This window comes from Leptosomus discolor, chromosome 5, assembly GCF_034619465.1.
Source record: "Leptosomus discolor isolate bLepDis1 chromosome 5, bLepDis1.hap2, whole genome shotgun sequence".
In the NCBI taxonomy this organism is placed as follows: domain Eukaryota; kingdom Metazoa; phylum Chordata; class Aves; order Leptosomiformes; family Leptosomidae; genus Leptosomus; species Leptosomus discolor.
Window position 1 is genome coordinate 18,307,277 of NC_141395.1, and position 17,370 is coordinate 18,324,646.

General features: G+C 65.4%; 1 protein-coding gene across 2 annotated transcripts in view; it reads left to right on the forward strand.

Moving 5' to 3' along the window:
• Window positions 1–17,370, forward strand: part of SPEG (striated muscle enriched protein kinase) — a 38,192-nt gene continuing 20,822 nt past the window's right edge. The window contains exons 1-6 of one of the 2 annotated variants that reach the window (XM_086466204.1): window positions 1–409; window positions 11,496–11,535; window positions 12,847–12,881; window positions 13,317–13,406; window positions 13,673–14,054; window positions 15,168–16,699. In XM_086466204.1, coding sequence (XP_086322330.1) covers window positions 1–409; window positions 11,496–11,535; window positions 12,847–12,881; window positions 13,317–13,406; window positions 13,673–14,054; window positions 15,168–16,699 — 2,488 coding nt within the window. Of the gene's footprint in view, window positions 410–8,109; window positions 8,143–11,495; window positions 11,536–12,846; window positions 12,882–13,316; window positions 13,407–13,672; window positions 14,055–15,167; window positions 16,700–17,370 lie in introns of those variants that run through there. The other variant, XM_086466205.1, reaches the window with a different exon arrangement.

Genomic DNA, 17,370 nt, shown 5'->3' on the forward strand with positions numbered 1-17,370 from the left:
ATGCACCGAGTGCAGGGACATGGTGGCACGAGTAGGGCCGGTGGGGAGCCCCGGGCGGCCCCGCCGAGCCCCGGCATCCCCCCGAAGCGCGCCAAGGTCACGGCGGAGCCCGGGGCACCGGAGGAGGGCCCAGCTCGCCCGGCAGCACCATTTTTTGCACGAAAGCTGAAGAATGCGGCAATCGGCACCGGCTGCGACATCCGGCTGCGAGTGGTGGCAGTGGGCAACCCCCGGCCCAGTCTCCGCTGGTACCGAAATGAGGAGCTGCTGGCCCCAGGTGGGGAGGAGTACGGCACGCTCTGGATCCGGGACAGCAAGAAGGAGGATGCCGGCGTGTACACCTGCATCGCCGAGAATGAACGGGGAGAGGCCATGACCAGCGCCGTGCTGGCCATCATTGACATGGAAGGTAAGGGCGGTGTGGCTGCCGGTGTGGCTGTGCCGGCACAGCCGCGGGCATAGGTTTGCCGAGGGTGGCCGCGGTGCTTTGCAGGCTCCCGCTGCAGTGCACGCCCGGGGCCAGCCAGGGCTGGGCTTTGCTGTGCCTGCCCTGCTGCAGGCTGGGGTGCCCAGTGCCGGCAGCACCGGGGCAGCTCTCTGGCCTGGAGCGAGCATGTGGCTGCCGTACCCGCGGCCAGGCCAGGCAGGGTGCCAGCGCTGGGCACGGAGGTGTCGGGAGCATGTGATGCCAAGCCTGCTCTGGGCAGGAAGAGAGAGAGAGACGCGGCTTGGGTGCATGGCACCGGTGGTGCCACCCTCCACAGCCACCAACACAGTCCCTGGTACCCCCCAGTGCCCCTGCACTAGCCGCCCCCATGGGCAGAGCTGCCCATGGCATCACCATCACAGCTGCACTGGGAGAACTGGAACCCTCCGGTGGTGGGGCTGGGGGAGGAGCCTAATATGAGGAGGTGGGGCTGTCAAGTAGGTGGAGCCTGTTCCCTGCAGTGGGTGGGGCCTAGTTGTTAATTAGCAGGGGAGGAGCCAGATTTTGCTGGCCCCCTAGAGCCTTATGGCAGCCCCTCTGCTCATCATCCCTCTGGTGTGCAGGGAGTGCATGAGGGCTGCTGTGGGCCCTTGCATGGGTGGGCCTCATCCTGCAGAGAGGCCAGGCAGGTCTGGGGCTCCAGGCCCCTCTGCCCGAGGTTGGATGCCACTTCCCTGGGGCACTGCAGACCTGGGTGTCAGCAGTGCCTGGCGTGGTGCTGGCCGATGGCACTGCTCTGAGACACGAGCTGCCCTGTCTGCATGGGGACAGCGAGGGCAGGGAGCAAGGGAGCTGGTGCTGAGCCCCGAGGCTCCAGGAAAGGAGCTGCACCCAGGGTGGTGCGCTGGAGGTGCTGCATCTTGAGAGGGGGACGAGGTGGGGGGGAGGGGGCAGAAGGAGCCTTCACGCTGAAGGGGAGCAACGGAGGAAGAGGAGGAGTCGCTCTTTGTGAGACAGGAGGTTGGAGGAGTGGTGTTTGGAGGATGGAGGAAGGTGTATGTGCTGCTCATGGGCCTGGCAGGGAGACAGGGGGAGCAGAGGAGTGCGCAGCATGGGTCCTGCCCTTCAGTGGTTCTGCACGGGGTCACTGTGCATCGCACCTTCGGGGACTACGGCGCTGTGCAGTCGGATGCATGGTGCTGTGTACACAGAGAGGGTGGGAGACATGTGCTGCCCCATGGGGCGGGAGCAGCCTGTCCCAGTGGGGCCAAGGTGTGTGTGGGGTCACCCTGTTCTCCTGCTCTGGTGTGCAGCTGCACCCCTCCATGGCGCTGCTGGCCCAGGCCCCCCTGCCTCTGCCCAGTGGCACGGCACTGCCTGATTTCCCCAGGTACCCGTTCCCGTTGTGCTGACGCACTCATCCCTGCTCCGGATTCCCAGCCGCTGGCCCTCACTGCTGCCTTTCTGGAGCAGCTGAGAGAGGGACGGAGCAGCCAGGATTGCCTAATGTGCTGGGTGAATGTCACCCTGCCCTGTGTGCTCCTCCAGGCGGGTGCTTGGCTGTGGGTTCACTGACATTGAGCAAACAGTCACCCAAAAAGCCAGCCCTGGGGCAAAAATGCTTCTGGAGCCATGCAGGCTCCAGGGCACCGGGCTGGGCAAGGAGATTTGCCTGTGCTCCGAGGCAGAACAGTCTCTGTGATGTGCCACAGCAGTGCCCAGGGAGCAACATGTCCTGCCGGGTGCTGGAGAGGGGTGCTGGTGTGGAGGTGATGGGATGTGTGGGGGGGTCCAGCCCTATTGCCTGGCCCCATTGCAGAGTGCTGGGACTCAGCACGTTGTTTCCCCGAGGCCATTTTCTCCATGCCGGCAGCCGAACGGTGAGAGGGTCATCATGTGAAATGGAGGAGCCGTGCCACCGCTCTGCAGCCGCCTGCCCTGACACCCTGCCAGGAGGTGTGCTGTGGCTCACCAGCCTCTGGCATGGAGGCCTGGCTGCTCAGGGGCTCTCCACATTCCCTGCTGAGACCCAGCTCTCCAGGGACTGTGGAAGTTCCACTGGTGCCTGTGCTGTCTGCGTGCCGCGCAGGGACTCCCTGTCCTTGTTCCTTGAGGGACTCTGTGAGCCGGGTTGTCAGCCAGTTATGGGGCAAGGGGGATGTGTGCAAGGTCCCTGGGCAGGATGAGGTCTTTCTCTGGGCTTGGGGTCCTGAACCCCCGAGTCTGGAGGTAATGGGGTGCCCTTGCTCCATTTGTCTCTGCCAAGTCGTGGTCTCTGGTGGAAATAGGGCTTGGTTCTCTTCTTTCCCCGGCGTGTGGGCCAGGCTGCAGCTCCCTGTGAGGCTGGCATTGGCTCTCCCCAAGGTGGCTCAGGTCACTGCTGGTGGGCTGGGGGATGTCCGCACTGCCCAGCTCCGTGCTCAGCCCCAGCAGCTCCTCCTGCACCAGCTCAGCATTCCCCCTTGCTCGCATGAGCCTGATTTAGCTCCTCTAATCCCTTGCCCTGAATCTGTCGCTCCACCCCACTAATGATTTTCTCCTGCTCTTCTCCCAGGTGCCCCGAGTGCGTCAGTGCCCAGCGTGGGGAGCGCACGTGTGGGGCTGGCCGACCAGCTGGGCACAGGGGCTCCTGGGGTTGTACCATCCCCGCCGTATCACATTGTCCCCCCTGTGTCCCACCGCTCTGCCCCTCTCCTGCTGCAGCTTCTCCCTCATGCCCTGGCTCCATGGGCACAGGTGGGGTGCACTGGCCCTTCTCACACCAGCACCAGGCTGGTCCAGGGGCTTCCCAGGTCCATACAGGGTTACCCTCCAAACGCTTCCAGCCAACCAACCCTCGTCCCCACTGTGGCTCCATCGCCCCCAGGCTCACTAAAGCCTGTATCACCTCTCAGCTGCATCTCCTGAATTTTTTCCACGTAAACCAGATTAAATCACCTCTTGAGAACCCGAGCTAATCTCCTTTTAGAGCCCAGCCTCCCTCACCGTGCCAGCACTGCCTGATCCTCCCCGACGGAGCTGCCTCTTGTTTCAAGGCTGGATGTGTCCGTCTTAGGCTCCCAGAGCAGGGTCTTGCTCCACTCGCCTCCACCTGCACTCAGCAATCAAATCGCTTTGGAACCTTTCCTCCGCCCAGGGTACAGCCTGCACCCTCCTCGATTTGGGGACAGGGAAGGGGGCGGGAGCTGCCTGTGCACGGCGGCCCTGCACGGCCCCTTCCCATCCAGCCCAGAGTGACACTGGGGCAGTGTGAGCATGTTTTTGTGGCTGGTGGTGTGTGGCGATGGCGATGGCACCCCAGTGGGGACGGCTGTGCTGACAGTGTCCCTAGTGGCTCAGCAGCACCTCTGGTCATTTATCTCAGTGCCTAATTTTAGTCCCTTACTTTGCAGCGCCTTGAGTGTGTTTAATGCCAACTGCCCCTTCCCTCTGGAGCCCCTACCAGCCCTGCTTGGAGACCAAACAGGACCTAAAGCCTCCCTTTGCCATCACCTCCCTCCTGTAGGACTTTCTAGTGCTGCTTCAGTTTCTGTCTGCCTCCCAGCCCCAGGGGACAGCAGCATTTTTGAGGAGCCTGGGATGCAGTAAGGCTCCAGCCCAGGCTGCCATGCCCCACCGTGGGGTGGGCACCATGCCCGGCTCTACCTCTGCAGAGCTGCTTGGCTGGTGCCACGCTGGGTGCTGGTCTCAGCTGGCACAGGGACAAATCCCTGGGGCTGGGCAGTGCAGGGGGGATGGGGCTGGACCTGGCCCTCAGGATGCCCACAGCCCTGGGGCTGTGCCCCTTCCCTGGCCCAGGGGATGGCACCACAGGCAGCTGCCGGAGACCCGGGCTCCCCGCTCTTTCCCCACCTGGGCAGGGGGCTGGCGGGGTGGCCACTTGTGCCGGGTCCCCATCCTGGGGCGCTGTGGACCAGGAGGGCTGCTCGCCGGCGAGCAGAGTGGTGGGTGCAGCTGTCCAGTCAGTCACCTCCACCCCTGCCCTCTCGCCCGCCGCTGGGGGTTATTTTTGCTGAGGAATGTGCCGTCCCCTAGGATTCTGTCGGGCTGCAGGGCTTGTGTTACAGGAGAGAGGCCGAGACCCGGGCCCTGCAGGTGGGTAAATATAGCACTGCCGCTCGGGGCTGTGTGATGGGGCGATGGCCTCTTCCTCCTCCTGGGGCTGCCCAGCACTCCATCTGCCCCTCCTGCCTCCCAACACAAAACTGCTGGCTTGTGCTCTATTACAGTGGCACTGGGAAGGGTCTAGTTCCTTCTACCTTGCTGCCTGCACTCTTGCCTGCTTCCCCCCATGCCCTCTGCATGCAGCCCCTCAGCCCCAGGAAGGGGGCACGCCGGGAGCGGGGCTGGCTGGGCAGGGAAAAAATGCCTTCTGCCATCCCGCTCTGGGCCCAGGCACCTGGAGCCAAGGTCACATTCCTGTCCTGTGTCCCCGTGTCCTCTGCCTGCAGTGGGCACTGTGTGCTTGGGCATCCTTCTAGCAGCAGCAAGGGGAGGTGATGCTGGGGAGGGCACCTGGGTTGTCCCTAGCCCCCGAGAGAGGGGTCACAGAAGAGTATTGCTCTTCTGCAGGGCCAGAAAGCACCCTGCCCCATGATGAGGGCCATTCCACTGCATTTACTTCCCTCTGGGGACAGGGCTGGGGATGATCCCCGCCTCCCCAGGCTACCAGCACATCCCCACCTCCTGCAGACCGTCCCCAACAGCTCTGGGAGGCACAAACCCATGAAAGATTCATGCCCAGAGCTCCTCATACCTGAGATGGCTGCATGCACCCGCCAACATCAATTATTCAAGCACCAAGGCAAGGGGGCTGAGGGCAGGTGCCGGGCAGCCAGTGCCCGGACAGTGCTGCGGTGCAGGAGCAGGATCCATGCAGAGCTGCTGGGGAGGCCCAGTGTAATTAATGCTGCATTTTGAGCAAGTATTTGCTATCTGCTTTGCTCGGGGCTGGTGTGTCCAGCAGGCGAAGCTGGAGCTCAGTGGCAATGGGGCCACCTGCTCTCTGCAGGACAGGGACACGGGGCAGGGGATGGGGGCTAGTGCAGCCATGGCATGGAAAAGGAGCAGAGCCAGGCAGGACAGAGGGGCCACCCTGGGTGCAGGCTGCCGTCACCTCTCACTGGGCACCCGCAGGGACCTTGTCTTTGCCCTCTTGGGGGGATTTGCAGGTGCTGCTGCCTCTGGAAAGGACTTTTGGGCCCCGCAGAAGGCGCAGCCCCTCAGGGGTGACCCAGCTGCTCCCAGGGGTGCGACATCTCTGGGTCAGCCCAGAGCCACTCCTGGGGCTTTTGCTGAGGGATGTCTGAGTGGCAGAGCCACAGGCACAGGAAAGGCCTGTGGGACTGGCCAGCCAGGCGCTGTGGCCGATGGTGAAGTAGAAGTGGCAGTCGGAGGGTACCTGAATGACTGCATTTTGGCTAGGCACATGTGGTCCCTCCCTGGGGCTGTCCCTGCAGGTGCTGTGGTGGCAGCACCCTTGCCCTGGCACCACTGTGTGCCAAGCTCAAGCCTTGGTGCTTCTTACCAGAATCCCTGACCAGGCTTTTATCTCACTTGAGTGTGATAAAAAGGCACAGGCTGTGCAAGGTCTGCGGCAGGACCACAGGCATGCATGGCCTGGGTGAGAGCACCTGGCAGGGAGGCTCTGGGTGCAGGGACCCTGGCAGACATGAACCCCACAGCCCACCCTGTTACCCAGCCCTGGCTCAGGGGTACCCAGCTCTGTCCCTAAGCAGGGCTGGGGAGGCCAGAGCAGTCCTCTGGCTCTGACAGGAGATTCCCTTAATGCCAGCTTTGGCATTTGTGGGACTTGCCTGACGTGCAGGGTCTCCACGGAAACTCCGCAGCATCACTCGAATTGTGGGATTGTCAGAAATGTTGTATAAACAGCTCCTTTTGTACTGGGTAATTTGCAAGTTATTATGGAGCCATGAAAAGCCTCACGTTGGGAGTCATGGGCTGGGAGGGGAAGCTGAGAAAAGCTGCCGGAGCTGCCAAGCACTGTGGGGAGCATGATGCCTGTGCACAGCCCCACGTAGGGTGGCTGGCTCCCCAGGGGACAGGTGAGCAGCATGGGGAGAAGTGCTGGGTGGGGAGGCCTCCAGCAGCATCCCCACGGATGCTCTGAAGCGGGAGGGGGTAGCGCAGACAGCCAGTGGGGCTGGGACCTTGGCAGCCTCTCCAGAAGCCTGGAAAGGGGGCTGAGGCATGCTGCAGGGCTCAGTGGCTTGGTGAGCTGGTGACGTAGGGCACCGAGAGCTGTGGGGGGCACGTCAGGCAGAAAAGGCCCTGTTGAGACTATGGGGCTGGGATTGCTCCTCCGGCTTATTTGAAGTGTCACCCAGAGAACAGGGACAGGCTGGCAGGGCTGGGGAAGGCGTGCTGGGGTTGTACCAGCACCCTGGGAGCACTAACAGGTCTTAATGGCACCGGCGATCTCCACCCACAGCTTCTGCCCATGCCCCAGGACCCCCGTTGCAGCTCAGTCCCAAGCACCCAGTCCTGCCCTGAGCTGTGCCATGGGTCCTCGCCTCAGCGTGAGGGGAGGTCTCATGTGTGTCATGCAACAGGGACACAGACAATGGCCTACCTCCTCAGGTCAAGCTTGTGTCCCCATCAGCCACAAAGCAGTGACGGTCACCCAGGGCTGAGCAGTCCAGGTCTGCCATCACACCTGGGTCCTGAGGCACCCAGGGGGCAGGGTCTGCCTTAGGGCACTGGGTGCCTGGGGCTGGAAGCTGTGAGGTTTGCAATGGGGGGGCAGTGCTGGGCCAGGGGGGTTGCTGTGAAGGACTGTGCCCGTATTAGCTGTCATTCGTGTGCAGGCAGGTCAGCAGTGCTGGGACCCACACCCTTGTCTTGGTAAGGGGACATTTCTGCATCGCTGATGGCCAGAGGATGTGGAGGACCGAGTGGCATCTGGCAGTGCTGGTGAGCCTGGGCCTTGGCTGGGCAGCGTCATGGCACACTGCGGCTGTGCTGCCGTGTGCAGGGCTGTGGCAGCTGTGGCAGCGGAGCTGGCCTGTTTGGGGGCACGTCGGGGGCAGCGCGTGGGGGGCAGATGGGCGCAGCGCTAGCGTGGTGTGGCGTGTTATTCTGGTCCCCGCCGGGGTGCGTGTGGGAGCTGCGGCGGTGGGCTGCGCCCCACGGTGCTGAGCACGGGAGAGAAGAGCAGCCCCTGCCCTGGGCGGTGGGGCAGGATGGACGGATGGCAGGGGACAGTGGTACAGCCGCATTGCTGGGCGGGGGGCTCGAACTCCTGGGCGCCATGGAGCCAAAACCAGCAGGGGAGAGGACGTGTGCCCGCCCCAGCCGCCCCCCGCCCCCCCCCCCCCCCCCCCGCCCCGCAGCAGCCCTCGCCCCCCCGCCACCTGTGCCCTGCCTGTCCCCCGCCGCTGTCACTGAGTGCCAGGGCTGGCGGGGAGGCGGAGGCGGAGGCAGGCGGGGGAAGGATGGAGGGAGGAGCACTCCAGTGATGCTTCATGCTCACAGCTCCAGCCCTCCCGAGAGCCCAACCTGGCGAGCCCCTTCCTCTCCCTCCGCCGTCCTCGGCTGCTGGAGGATGCTCGGAGCATCGCTTGCCCCCGCGGCGTGCTGACAGCGGGGACCCCGCCGGGAGCGGGCTGGCGTCCTGCCGGGCCTGAGCCGGTGTGACCGGGCCAGCGGGGCTCTGCAGAAGCATGAAGAAGATCTGGGTGAAGAAACGTTTCCAGGTAAGGGCTCCGGGCTGCCGCGCCGGCGGGTTGCCGGGAGGAGGGGGCAGCGCCGGGAGCGGGAGCGCATCGGGATGGGCATGGCGATGGGGATGGGGATGGGGATGGGGATGAGGATGGAGATAGGGATGGGGGTGTCCCTCCAGCCCTGCCGCTGCCGCCAGGTGCTCCCCAGGGCTTTGCCCATCACCGGCTCCAGCCCCGCTTGCAGAGCCACCAGCTGCCTGCCTGTCTGTCCTCGCCAGCGCGGGCAGGAGGGGCAGAGGGCAGGTTCCCAGCACCGCCTGTGCCAGCAGCCCGGTTTGGGACCCCCGCCGGGGGCTTCCCCCACCCCGCCACCCCCCCCCCCACCTGCCCCCCGCCACCCACTCCCCTCTCTGCCTTCCGGAGCCCGGGAGGCAAATGGAGGCTCCTTCATGGCTCCCCCCAGCCCCGCTGCCGGTGGTCACGGAGCTGGAGAGGAGGCTTTGCCTGCGTCATCCCCTCCGCGTCAGGAGCATGCCTGGCACAGGCGAGGCTCCTCCGCCGGCCCCGCCGCCGAGCGAGGAACAAGGACGTCACTTGGCCTCGGTGGAGGATGGAGGATGGGGAGCATCCTTCCAGGAAGCCCCCCCACCCCCGGCTCCCCCACGGCGCGCACAAGCCCACCCCGCTGCTTCGCCCAGCTGTCACCCTGCCCGGTTGCCCGGCAGGGGCTGGGGAGGGGCTGTCACCCACAGCCCCTTCCCAGGGGTGCGGGATGCACCGGGGGACACAGGTCCGCAGGGATGCTGAGAGCCAGGCGTGGGGTGGGGGCTCCCTCCGGGGCAGGGCGGATCGCTCTGCCCGGCTGCCCTTGGGGGGCAGCAAGCCCAGGGGCTTGCCTGCGCGGTGGGGCAGGGTCCTGCACTGCTGTCGGGGCATGGGGGATGTCAGGACACCCTCAGCGGCTGCCCCTCTGCACCAGGCAAGCCACACACTGCCTGCCTACCTCACTGCATCCCTACTCCCTGTCTGCCTGTCTCACACCAGTGGCACCAGTACCGTCTGGTGTTGGGCTCCACATGCCAGGCGGTGGCAGGCTTCAAGGGCTGTGCTCCATGGTCCCAGGAGCCCCTTCTCCCCCCTGACTCCCCTTGGCCCCATGGCCATGGTTAGGGATGCCCCATGCCAGGGCCAGGGCGGGACCCCAGCCTGGGCAGGGTGGATCTGTGCCTGGCACAGGGGAAGGAGGCAGCACCAGGTCTCACCCGGCTGCCCCGTTGGGCAGGGCTGAAGCTGGGTGCTGATCCCAGCCAGACCTTCTCCCCACCCCAGGCTGGGTGGGCACAGAGCAGGCTCCTGTGGCTCCCCCACCCCTTTTCCCAAGGCGCAAATTAATTCCCAACGTGCAAATGAAATCCCAGGCAGGGAGCACATCCCCCACTCTCCGGCTGGCCCCTTCACCCAGACCCCAGCCCTGCAGAGAGCCCTGAGTTGCCCCTGCCCCCTTTCCACCTCCTGGCTCGGGGATGACCCTGCATCACCCAGCGCTCTCTCCCTGATGAGCTGCGGGTGGGTGCTGCGCCCGAGGGGGGTCCAGGCCACGAGGTGCCCCAATCCCACAGGGACCTGTTGCGGGGTGGAGGGGGGTCAGCCACACCGTAGCTCTGGGTGATGGAGCCTGGGCCAGGCCCATGGGGTGCAGTCACCATATTTGATGGGGAGCTGATGGCGCCAGTCCCTGGGGAAGCCACAAGAGCACCCGATAATGGCACTCAATTGCATTTTCATTTTTTAATGGGGGAATTATCCGCCGATGGTGCAGTTAATCACTCATCTATCTTTCCCTGGCCTGGAAGACGGGCTGCCAGCCAGAACCAGCACAGTCAGCCGAGGGGGAGACGTGAAGCCTGGCTCAGCCTGAATACAAATGTGTCTCGTGCAGCCACTGCCCTCTGGCCAGAGCCGCATGCAGGCAGGGGGCTGGTGGGAGCCCCCAAGTGCTGCCCACTATCAGGGGCTGCCACTGCAGTGGAAGCAGCTTCGGGGCACACAAAATGAGCCTGCTGCCCTTCCAAGGGCAACTGACTGCTGGCCGTGCATGGCTGGCTGTCCCTGGGTGCTGGCTGTCCCTCGGGGCTGGCTGGCTGTGACCCTGCTTGGGAGTTGTGGGGAGGCAGGAGAGGCTGGCAGAGCAAAGGGCTTCAAGAAAGCTGGGTGTCCAGCCCTGGGCTCTATGCTGGGGAGACAGGGCATGGGGTGTCAGTGTCCTGGGGAGACCCCATCACCCAGACTGGCTGAGAAGGCTGCTCAGTCCTGGCAGCCCAACCCTGCCTGTCTGCACACTGCATCCCTGCTCCTGCCTGCCTTGGAGATCACCCCACCCCTCTGCTTTCCTGGGAGATGGTGTCGGTGCACGCTGGGCCTGGCAGCCAGGTCGCCCTCAGCCGGTCCCTCCCTTGGCAAGGGGGTGCCTGGCCCTGGGCTGTGGCACAGAGAGCAGCCAAGCTGGCAGGGAGCTCCTGGCGTGTCCGCCCCATGCTTGGGTCCTGCCTGCCTGCCCATACAGCATGGGCAAGCGCAGCCCCCATGCCTCCAGCCCCCCACAGTTGAGCCGGTCCCTTGCCACTTGTGCCAGGCCGTGTCTCTTGCAGCTGGCACAGCCTCTGCCGGGGGTGGGGGATGCTGTCCCTGCACTGGGCCAGTGTCCATGGCTGTGTCTGGGCCAGTGCCTGGAAGACGCTTTGCTGGCCCAGTCCCCATGCTGGCGCGAGCAGTGGCTTCGAAGGGGCTGCGGAGAATTTGGGCACCCTCCTGGGCAAAAACCTCGGCGCAGGCAGTGCTGGCTGCAGGCAGCAGTGCTGGGGCAGCTGGGCTGCCCAGAGCTGTTGCTCCCTGGGCATGGGCTGTGGCGCAGGGCTGGGGTGCACAGTGTCACCCTCCGGCATGAGCAGTGGTGCAGGGCTGGGGTGCACAGTGTCACCCCCTGGCACAGGCAGCAGCACAGGGCTGGGGTGCACAGTGCCATCACCAAGGGGAGAGTGCGTGTGCGTGTGTGCGTGCATGCACAGGTGTGTGAGTGTGTGTGTGCCTGACTGGGCATGCGCTACACGTGTCCACCTACACCCATCCGTGTCTGCGTGCATGGGGGTGTGTGCCTGTGGGTGTGTGCCTGTGGGTACCCTGTGGGTGTGTGCCTGTGGGTACCGCGTGGGTGTGCAGCCAGGGGATGTGTGTGTGTGTGTGTGAGCAATTGTGGGTGTGAGCAGCGCCGCATGTGCCATGATGGGGTGTGTGCGTGCGCGTGTGCCGTGCCAGCAGTGTGCGTGTGTGCGTGAGCAGGTGTGTGGCTCGGTGCCACGGGTAACACTCTCTTCTCTTTTCCTTTGCAGAAGACCGGCCATTCGCGGCGCTTCGGGCGCTTCACGCATGGTGCGTTGAGTTACCAGGACCCGGCTCCCCCCACCCCGAATGTGCCGGGATGGGGTCCAGCCCCACGGCTGTGCTGTGGGGCAGCAGCGAACAGAGGCTGGGCAGGGCTGGGCTGCATCTAGCCAGCCCCAAGACACGGTCCTGGTCAGCGGGGGCTCCTGGTGTCCCCCACAAGGCTGGGCTGCTCCTGGCTCTGCAGCTCCGGTTCCTCAGGAACTGCCAGGTTGTCATGGCCAGGCTGGGGAGCCTGGTGTGGTGGCAGTGCGTGGGGCAGCTGGTGGTGTGCTGGGCTGCGGAGGGGCAGCTTGAGGTGAGGGGAGCAGCGCAGCCCCCCACCAGGCCATGGCAGTGAAGTGGAGGGGAGCAGTGTTGGGGCAGGGGACACATCCCTTGCCTCAGGAGTCTGTTGCAGCAGCTTGCGAGGGCTCAGGCAGTGGTAGGGAGGAAAATCTGGCCCTCCCTGGCTACACAGCGTCAGCTTTCCTGGGACAGGCCATCAGAGTGGTGCTGATCTGGCTTGGCCACATGCTGCCCATGGCGAGGCTTTCACTGGTGCCCTGCCCTGAGCTTCCCTGCTTTGTCAACTGGGGCTGTGCTATGGGGCACGGACATATCAAGCAGCACTTGCCACCGGTGGGGTAAGGGATGCACATGTACATGCCAGAGGGCGGGTGCTTGCACATGGATACACATGTCCTTGTGCCCTAGCACCCCCAGAAGTGCCCAGCTGGGGCATGGGCTGGGGATCCAGCCCCAAGCTGCAGTGCACTGCGGAGCACGCGGATGTGTGGGTGCTGCAGTGGCAAGGCCAGCCCATGGGGCACCTCCAGCTGCCCTGGGGACAGGAGGTGGCTGTCCTGCCTGGTAGGATGTGACACAGAGAAGGGATGGTGCTGTGCACGTGGGATGGTGTGTGTGTGAAGAGTGTCTATGTGCACCACTGGAGCGCCGTGCATTGAACATGAGTGCAGAGTGGAGACACGGTGGGGATGTCTGGGGGTGCCAGACCTGTTTCCACACCCTGTGGGCACCTGGCCCCTGCCATGGGGCTGGGCAGGGCACCGGGTGCTCCTTGTGGGGTCCTGAGACCCCATGTCCTGGCCCCATGCCTGGACCTGAAGCTAGGCACCCTGTTCCAGGCTCTCTCAGCCAGCATGGCCCACCCAGGCGCTGCCCCGGCAGGTCCCTGCCCCATGGCAGAGCGGGGAGATGCTGGGGACAAGGTCCCTGCCCACTGCCCCCCGCGTCTCCGCAGGCCGGGCCGATAACCGGGTGTTGATGTCTCTCTCTCTCTTGCTGCCCCTATGGAAGCGAAGTTTTCCGCTCCTGCAGGAAACAAAGCTACGGTAGGAAGACGCCTGCCCAGTGCCAGCCCTGTCCCCAGCGCGGGCCCTGTGCCCCAGCCCGCCATCCTCCCCATTGCTGCCACCATCCTCCTGCCCTGCCTCCCCATCCCCATGCCTCGTCTGCCAGCTGCATTCCCACTGCCAGCACCATCTCCCTTCCTCCCATCATCTAAGGCTGCTCCTGCCCGCTTTGCCTGCCCTCCCCTCCCTGCCCTTGCCCTGCTGGACTTACCCACCCCTGATCCTGCCTTTCCCTGCCGGCAGCCTGTCCCTGCAGGTCACAGTCATGCCCTCCTGGCCCTAGCGCTGCTCCTCCCGGAGCTGCCCGGGCACTGCTCTCCTGCCCCTGGAGCCGGTGGGTCTGCAAGGGGCAGGGTCAGCCTGGCCTGCTGTCACCCTGTCCCCTCACCCTCTGCTCTCCCACCCACTCCCCAGACTCGGAGACGGGCGAGGATGAGCCCAGCGACCCCCAGGTGACACAGCGCAGTGAGCTCCAGGATGAGACGGCCTTCAGCACCCCCACAGGTGAGCAGGGGGCACCCAGGTGGCACTGAGCCCTGGCACTGGCTGCTGGGCGTGCTCCCCCCGGCAAGGGCTCTGCTGGCCCAGCTTTGGGCGTCTCCATGGGGGGTGGGAGCTATGATCCACCCCTGCAAAGGGGAGAGGGCTTGGGGCAGTAGGGTGCTGCTCAGGACACTCTGGAACATCCCATGGTGGCTCAGCCCTCTCCAAGCAGGCTGCTGGGCTCGTCCATGCGGGCACCCGGTGTTGGCTCACCCCTCTCCTTCCAGGTGGGTCTGACACCCTCGTGGACGCCTCCATGAACACGACGCCAACCTCAGTGCTGGCCCTGTCGCAGGCAGAGGAACGTTCCAGCTGGTCGGGTAGCCAGCAGACCGTGGTGGAGAAGGAGACGGATGCCAGCCTCCCTGCACGGGGACCCTACCTCCGCCCTGCTGCCTGGCAGCAGCCGCAGGGAACCCCAAGGCAAGCAAACACACCGGCCCCACGCGGCGCCGAGGTCCGGCACCTGGGCGTGGAGCCGCTGGTGCGGGCATCACGGGCTAATCTGGTGGGCACAAGCTGGGGGTCGGAGGATAGCCTTTCGGTGGCCAGCGACCCCTACGGCAGCGCCTTCAGCCTGTACCGAGGACGGGCGCTCTCGCTCCACGTGTAAGTAGCCAGGGGAAGCGCGTGGAGGGGACATCATGCTGGGGCCATCTCTTTCCAACCGCCGCAGCCATCTCCTCCCGTCCGCCTGGGCTTTCTTTGCCTTCGCCATGCCTGGATGAGGAATGGGGGCTCTGAGCAGTAGGCAGCCTGCTCCCAGTGAGGTGGGAGCAACCTGGACTGGGGGGGGACAGGCCCTTGTGTGATGGGGGGGGTCCCTTTCTGCTGTGGCCAAGTTGGGGCTGGGTATAACCCCTGTGCCACTGCATAAGCCACAGCATCCCACCCACAGGCTGTGCCGTGGATGTCCCCCCATCCTGCCGAGCCGTGGGGACCCTGCACAGCCCAGGGTGTGGGGACCTGGGGGCATGCAGCAGCCTGGGACACCCTCTGGCAAGGCTCTGCCACACACAGTCTCCACCACACAGGGGTGGTGGCAGGGTCCAGGAACGTGCTGCTTCCCCAGGACCTGCTGACATGCTCAGAGCCCCTGTCCCTCCCCGCTGCCTTCAGTCCCCATCCCCGCAGGCCTGCTCCTTCGACCTCCATCCCGCCCCTTTTTTTGTTCAAGGCTGCTTCTTCCACCAGAACTTCATCTCTACCTTATGATTTCTGCACCGCAATCATTGAGCCCCCCTGGGGGCAACGGGGTGGGTGCACAGCAGCAGGTGCTCAGGGGAGGGCTTGTAGCCTCAGGAACCCCCTCTGCCTTGCAGAAGAGCTGGCCTGTGCCACACTGCCCTGGCATGCCAGAACACCTCGACAAACTGGGGCACCCACCAGCCCCCGGCCCTGTCTGCATGGTGGTCCTGGGGAGGGGACTCACTGGGTATCCCAGCATCACCTTGCTGTCCCACACAGGTACCCCTGGGCAAGGGGCCATGGCTATATCACAGCAGCCCAGCACTCTCTCCCAACCCAGCCAGCTCCTGGGGGTCTCCGCGTGGCCAGATTCACCCGCCGGGGCCCCTCGAGGCTCCCAGTCCTGGGACTGCCCTGGCCACCTGCCTCCCTTGCCGTGCCCCATCGGGCACCAGGGTGTGGGCTGGGAGCAGGGGTGCAGCCAGGAGGTGAGGGTGGGCTCTGAATGACGCTCCTCTGTCTTTCACCTTGCAGCAGCATCCCCCAGGGGGGCTACCGCAGAGATGACCCCCACAGTGGCCCCGTCTCTCCAAAGCCTGGTGCTGAGCCTCCAAGGTCCCCTGCTGCCCTGCCGCTGACCACCAAGCCGCCAATCATCCGCTCACCATCTCCCCGTGCTGGCCCATGCCTGCCGGTGTCCTCCGGTGCCACGTCCCAGCCTGCCGCCCGTGGCCCTGGCGTCCCCTCCTTCACACCCGTGACCCCCCGCAAGAAGTCCTCGGTGCCAGCTGAGTACCAGGACACCGTCCCCGAGGAGTACGAGGAGAAGATCAAGAAGCCCAAGTCCTCAGGGTACTCACAGGGCAGCACGCAAGAGTCCCGTCCCCAGACACCCATGAGTGACGCCTCCGGCCGCATCTCTGTCCGGGCATCCCCCAAGCTGGTGCGTGCTGGCTCCAAGATCTTCGAGAGGCTGCAGTACTTCGAGGAGCGGCGGAGGAGCCTGGAGCAGGCAGACAGCCCCTTCCCCACACACCCCTGCCTGCCCCTGCGCAAGACCCGCTCCTTCGACCAGCCCGGCTCCGGCTCGCGCCGTGCCAGCACGCTGGGCGGCTCACGGGAGGACGTGCGGGACGGTGGCCGCTGGGAGCCGGGCGGCACGGCGGCGTGCCGGCGTTTGGCCTTCCGGCAGAAAGCCGCCTCCTTCGATGAGCGAGGCAAGTTCGCCAGCCGTGTCTATGCCATCGAGCACAAGTTTGCAGAGGAGCTGACCCGCATCAAGCGGACGGTCTCCAAGCAGCAGCTGCGGCGCTCCCAGGAGCTGTGCAAAGCCGGGCTGCCACCAGCACCCTCGCCCCCAGCAGCTGGCGAGCCCACTGCCCCCCGCGCCCCCCGCACCCCCTCCTCACAGGGCGCCGGTGGGCGCAAGGTGCTGCCATCAAAGACCTTCCCACCAGCAGAGAGCACGCACGTTATCCAGCACCTGGCACTTTCCAGCGTGGCACTGGTGGGACCCGATGGGGAGCTGGAGCCCGGGGGGCAGCGTGGGAGGAAAGCCCCGGCGCGGGGCGGTGTGGTGGCCGGTCAGCCCCCCGAGGCAGAGGATGTGGGCACCAGGAAGGGTCCACAGCAAGAAGGCACCGGAGAAGTGAAGAAGAAGGAGCAGTGGCCGTTAGCACAAGCCACCCCGCAGGGACGGGTGGCCCTTTTGCAGGCGGGTCCCGCCGAAGGCAGCCCGTGCCCGGACGGGGGCCCTGCCAGTGGAGCCCGTGCCCCTGGGGTGGTGAGCGAAGCCCTGGCCGCCCGGCTGGCCGTGCCCCACGGGCTGTACCGGCGGCCGGAGGCGCCCGTGGAGGTGCGGTTCCTGCCCTGGGCAAAGCCAGGGATGGAGCAGGAGGCTCGCCTGGAGAGGAGCTGGGCAGGGCAGCATGGCACGGGCAGGGAGGTGGAGAGAAGGCAGATGAAAGTGTCAGAGAAGAAAGAGAGTGGCCGGACGGCTCAAGAAGGCAGGAGCACACGGAGCAAGGGGAAGGGACGCCGAGCCAGGCCCACCTCTCCGGAGCTAGGTAGGGGCATGGCTTTCTCCCCTCCTGCTGGCAAAAAGCTGGCCCGGCCAGCCTCTGAGTGGGGTGGGGGACCCCCAGCCTGCCCCTGGGAGGCATGTGCCAGAAAGCACCAGCCCAGACGGTGCCAGAAAGCACAGGGGTGGGGCGGGCGGGACACAGCTCTGGAGGTTGGGGATGTTGGCACTGACCAGTGCCTAAGGCAGACCAGCCTGGGTACCAGTTTGCTGGGCCTTGAGGTCATCATGCTTGCTGATGTTTCCATCCCTCCTGCCTGGCAGCGGAAGGATGCAGGGTGCTGACCTCTTGCACCCAGCCCTGGGCTGGTCCGGACCCCCAGGGCACAGGGTGCCTGTTGCAGCTCAGTGCTCCAGGCAGGGCGTGGAAGCCAAGTATCCCCAGGGGATGTTGCAGTGGCTTGGCTGGAGGAAAGGTGCCCTGCCCATCCCAGCATGCAGGGGTGAGACCAGAGTGCTCCTGGGCTGGGAGCTCCTTCCAGGCTCTTGTCTGGCCAAAACACTGCCAGGCCCATGTGCCCAAGGCTCCTGGCACAGCCCCAGGACCTTTGCCTGTGTGCTGGGGCCATGGGAGGGGAGGGAGCTGGGAGGCTGATGTGGTGGGGCAGAGCAGCCAGCACCCCTTGGGGGGCTGGAGGGAGCTTGGAGCAGGGGCTG